A 4509-nucleotide genomic window follows, 5' to 3' on the forward strand; every position below is an offset into this window, starting at 1 on the left:
CAGGAATTGGGGCTATTGTATATGAATGGAATGTAAGTGATATTTTATAATCTCTTAAGATACAGCGTACTAGTGTAAAATTGGTTTTGGTATTAACTAATAATTATGGCTGACTGTTAACATGTTGACACTTGATCATGGACAGGGTATATTGATGGTGCTGCTGCTGGGATGGCTCTTTCTGCCCATCTATATCGCCTCTGGGGTGAGGGGTCTACACATACTGCACATGATTTTGTTCATTTATTCTCATATAGTCATAACTGATTTCTTTCTTTTCCAGGTCACAACAATGCCAGAATATCTGCAGAAGCGATTTGGCGGGAGAAGAACACAGTTATTTATAGCTGTCCTGTCCCTGTTTATTTATATTTTCACAAAGATATCGGTATGATATCATAGTAATTCTCTAATGCGCTTCATGCTGTTTTTGTTTGGATAAGTATGTCTGCATGCATGTGGGCAAATTTTGGAAGCAGTTTATCTACAGTATCTATTGTGTGTTTCTGGCCAGGTGGACATGTACGCTGGTGCGTTATTTATACAACTCGCTTTGCAATGGGACATCTACCTTGCTGTGGTGCTACTGCTGTCAATCACTGCTCTCTACACTGTAGCAGGTGACCTTACCCCTTTTGGTTGCCATTTTTAAAACCTTTTGCTTGGACATACAAGTGCTGTTTGCTGCTTTTTCTATATGCCACTGGCTGTTAGAAGTACAGCATGTGTAGTGTGTTGTGTCCAGGTGGTCTGGCTGCAGTTATCTACACAGATGCTGCTCAAACTGCAATCATGCTGGCAGGAGCGCTCATTCTCATGGGCTTCAGTAAGTCAGATCAGACACCACATGACACCCTGCTATCATAAGCAATTTACTGTACTGTTCCAGTATAAATGACCCCATTGTCCCAATGTTGAGGCTTTGCTGAGGTCGGAGGCTGGAATGCTCTGATGGAGGGATATGCCAACGCCATTCCTTCAATTCGTGTGCCCAACTCAACCTGTGGCATCCCTCGAGATGACGCCTTCCACATCTTCAGAGACCCAGTCAACTCAGATCTGCCTTGGCCTGGCGTCATTATTGGCATGTCCATCCCCTCTATGTGGTACTGGTGTTCTGATCAGGTATTAATAATCAAAATTAACTTTATTTGTCTATCAGCTTTCCAAAATAAGAGTAATTAAAAGAAAAATGGAGCTTAAAAGACCATAATCACTGACATCAATATTAAATATTGATTTAACTTGTAAAATATCTCACAGCTTTTCATTTGTACAAGATGAAAGTGTTGTTGTTTTTCTATTATGTTGATGCTGTTCTACCAGTTCTGAAGTATTGCAAAATTCTTTATCTGAAACTTCCCATCCTATGGATTTGGCATGTTTTACCCCTCAGTGAAATTAAAAAATTCAATATAGAAGATACAGTATCAGAATTTACCAACTAGCCACACCAGTAACACAAGAGCAGTTTTAATGAGCATTTTTTATCTAATCAGGTCACTATCTAATTTGTGCACATAAAACCTTTACCCCTAATCCATGATTCACAAAATAGGCACCTATTAAAATGTAATTAAATACCTCTGAATATTGCAGTTACTCCTTAGCCAACAGTGAGTTAACCAGGTGTGGCTGTGAATCTCTGCAGGTGATTGTGCAGCGCTCCCTGGCTGCCAAGACCCTAACCCATGCGAAAGGTGGCTCACTTCTGGCTGCTTACCTGAAGATTCTGCCTTTCTTTGCTGTTATGCTCCCAGGCATGATCAGCAGGATACTTTACCCAGGTTTGAAACATGTATATGTATCAGTGAATACAACAGCTGCATATGCAGTTATTGTGCACCTACTATGACTTAATTAGTGTCCTAAAAGGATTTTATTTACTAATGGATTTTCAGTACTGACTACAAGGGTCCATTCATGTAATACTAATACTTGAAAATTGTGCTAAAACAGATTAAACTGGGTGTGACATTGTTGATATTGAGTTGTGTTTTTTGTGTAGATGATGTGGCGTGTGTAGAGCCAGAGTTGTGCAGACTGATTTGTGGCAACCCAGTTGGTTGTTCGGACACCTCCTATGCCAAGCTGGTCATGGAGCTGCTGCCTGCAGGTGAGTCACTTTTCCACTTGTTACTCCTCCTATCCTACATTTTGCTCTTTAAAAACATGATGGCAGTGATGATCGCTGCCCTCATGTCCTCTCTGACCTCCATCTTCAACAGCTCCAGCACCATTTTCACCATGGACCTGTGGAGGACTTTCAGATCCAGTGCATCTGAGTGGGAGCTCATGATTGTGGGCAGGTGTGTGTCACCAAATCTGGACAAGCACATATAACACAAAATATGTGAGTAGTTGCAGCATGTAGAGGGTACACTGCAGCAAGGGGTGAAGTCTGCAAGAAAAAACAATTTAGGCACCTCTTAAATATGTCAGTAATAGATTTTATAAAGAAGCTTTTAGAAAGAATCTATATAGAACCTATAGAGCCGCTGAGCTTAGTATTCCCTGAGATCTCAGTAGCTTTTTTACAAATATATAATACTATTACAGAAAAATAATCAGATCCTTCTCACAACTCTCACAGATGTATCATCTAGTACAATGGCTTTAGAAAATCTGTAAGACCTAATTTATATTTAGACTGCTTCTCTGCCATAGATCTCTCCGAGCTGACCTCAACAACTGCTTCATCTCAGACCCCATCCCAACCAGGCTGCTGAAAGATATTTTATCCCTAATCAATACATCCATATTAGATCTGATTAACCTCTCTCTATTTAACAGGCTATGTTCCACAGGCTTTTAAGGTCGCTGTAATTAAACCTCTACTCAAAAAGCCTACTCTTGACCCAGATGTTCTAGAGAATTATAGACCAATATCTAATCTCCTTTGTTTCTAAAATCCTTGAAAAGGCTGTTGCAAAGCAGTGACATGACCACCTGTACAAGAATGACTTGTTTGAGGACTTTCAATCTGGTTTTAGAGTTCATCACATTACAGAAACTACACTGGTGAAAGTCACCCATGACCACCTCCTGGCCTCAAAGGACTCATCTCTATACTTGTCCTCTTAGATCTCAGCGCTGCTTCAACTGAAACAATCAGGACTCATTAAATTTCTTTTCATTAGCCTCCCTGCCGCCAGATTTTTCCACTGAGGCCCTAAGTTAAAGGTTAAAGGCCCTATACAGTACAATGAAGAATATTTTATTCCTATTAAAATTGCATTTAAAAGTAACCATATTTGGCATTTTAATACACCACATTACGTTAAATGATTGTATTTTGTCATGCTCACCCAACCTGTAACCCCGTCTTTCCACATTCCTCTAGCCTTTACACACATGCAGCTTTGTTACCCAATGTACAGCGCTGTTCAGATTTATACATCAAAATCTTGTTGATTCTCAGAAGCTGTATTGTGATATAATTACCTAACAGAGCTGAACTGCATTATTTTGGATTAAAAAAAGACATCTTATGGTTCATGTGGACACTGCAGGGTGTTTGTGCTCGTGCTGGTGGTGGTGTCTGTCCTCTGGATTCCAGTTGTCCAGGCCAGTCAGGGAGGGCAACTCTTTATCTACATCCAGTCCATCAGCACCTACCTGCAGCCCCCAGTGTCCATCACCTTCCTCATGGGCTGCTTCTGGAAGAGGACTAATGAGAAGGTAAGGGTGTGAAACTCAAAGTTATCATGTCATTTTTATTATAGTAGTTATTTTTGAGACCCTGAGCGGAAAAACCATTCTTCATAGAATTCAGATCTCAATGTGAACCTAATCGCATACTTTACTAAATTAACAATATGAGGAAAAACAAAGGATTTCTAGTGATGAAACCCGTCACATCCAGTGGTCTGACAGATAAGTCTGCACTGAAACATGCAAAAATGCATCTCTGGGTGTTTGTGCTTTTCTTTGACTCTCCTCTCCCTCTCTCTCTCACTTGCAGGGTGCATTCTGGGGCCTGGCTATTGGCCTGTTGATTGGCTGTATTCGCATGGCATTGGACTTCATCTACCCTGCGCCCCTGTGCTATGAGGAGGATAACAGACCTGGGGTGTTGAAATATGTCCATTACCTCTACTTCTCCACCTTGCTGTCCTTCATCACCCTGGTTGTGGTAGTTGTAATCAGCCTGGCCACAGAGGAACCCAAACCAGAACAGGTGAAACCACTAAGTTCGCTCTAGGATTCATTTTTCTGTTTTATTTCATTTGGACTCATATTGACCCTTTGATTTGATTTGATTTGATTTATTCATTCAAGCATGTAAAACAGTTGATATGTCAACACATGTAATTTCACACATATCCAACAATAATAATCCAATATCAATTTACTTATACCTAGTACATGCTTGAACGGAGTAGGAAGAAGTTAGACTTATCTAGTCCTACCCCATGACATCATCTTACAACTTTTAAGTCCTAAGCAATATCTCTACATAAATAATTATCCTCTACACCACACAAGTAATATACTACAGAATTATTA

General features: G+C 40.3%; 1 protein-coding gene across 1 annotated transcript in view; it reads left to right on the forward strand.

Annotated features, from left to right (window-relative positions):
* Positions 1-4509, forward strand: part of slc5a11 (solute carrier family 5 member 11) — a 12696-nt gene that overhangs the window by 1892 nt on the left and 6295 nt on the right. The window contains 10 exon segments of the mRNA XM_020616467.1: positions 1-32; positions 146-205; positions 284-388; positions 515-620; positions 746-826; positions 920-1125; positions 1652-1787; positions 2009-2309; positions 3513-3681; positions 3965-4180. The exon segment at positions 1-32 is cut by the window's left edge and continues 18 nt beyond it. Of these exon segments, the coding sequence (XP_020472123.1) occupies positions 1-32; positions 146-205; positions 284-388; positions 515-620; positions 746-826; positions 920-1125; positions 1652-1787; positions 2009-2309; positions 3513-3681; positions 3965-4180 (1412 nt within the window).

Source organism: Monopterus albus, unplaced genomic scaffold, assembly GCF_001952655.1.
Source record: "Monopterus albus unplaced genomic scaffold, M_albus_1.0 scaffold174.1, whole genome shotgun sequence".
Lineage (NCBI taxonomy): Eukaryota > Metazoa > Chordata > Actinopteri > Synbranchiformes > Synbranchidae > Monopterus > Monopterus albus.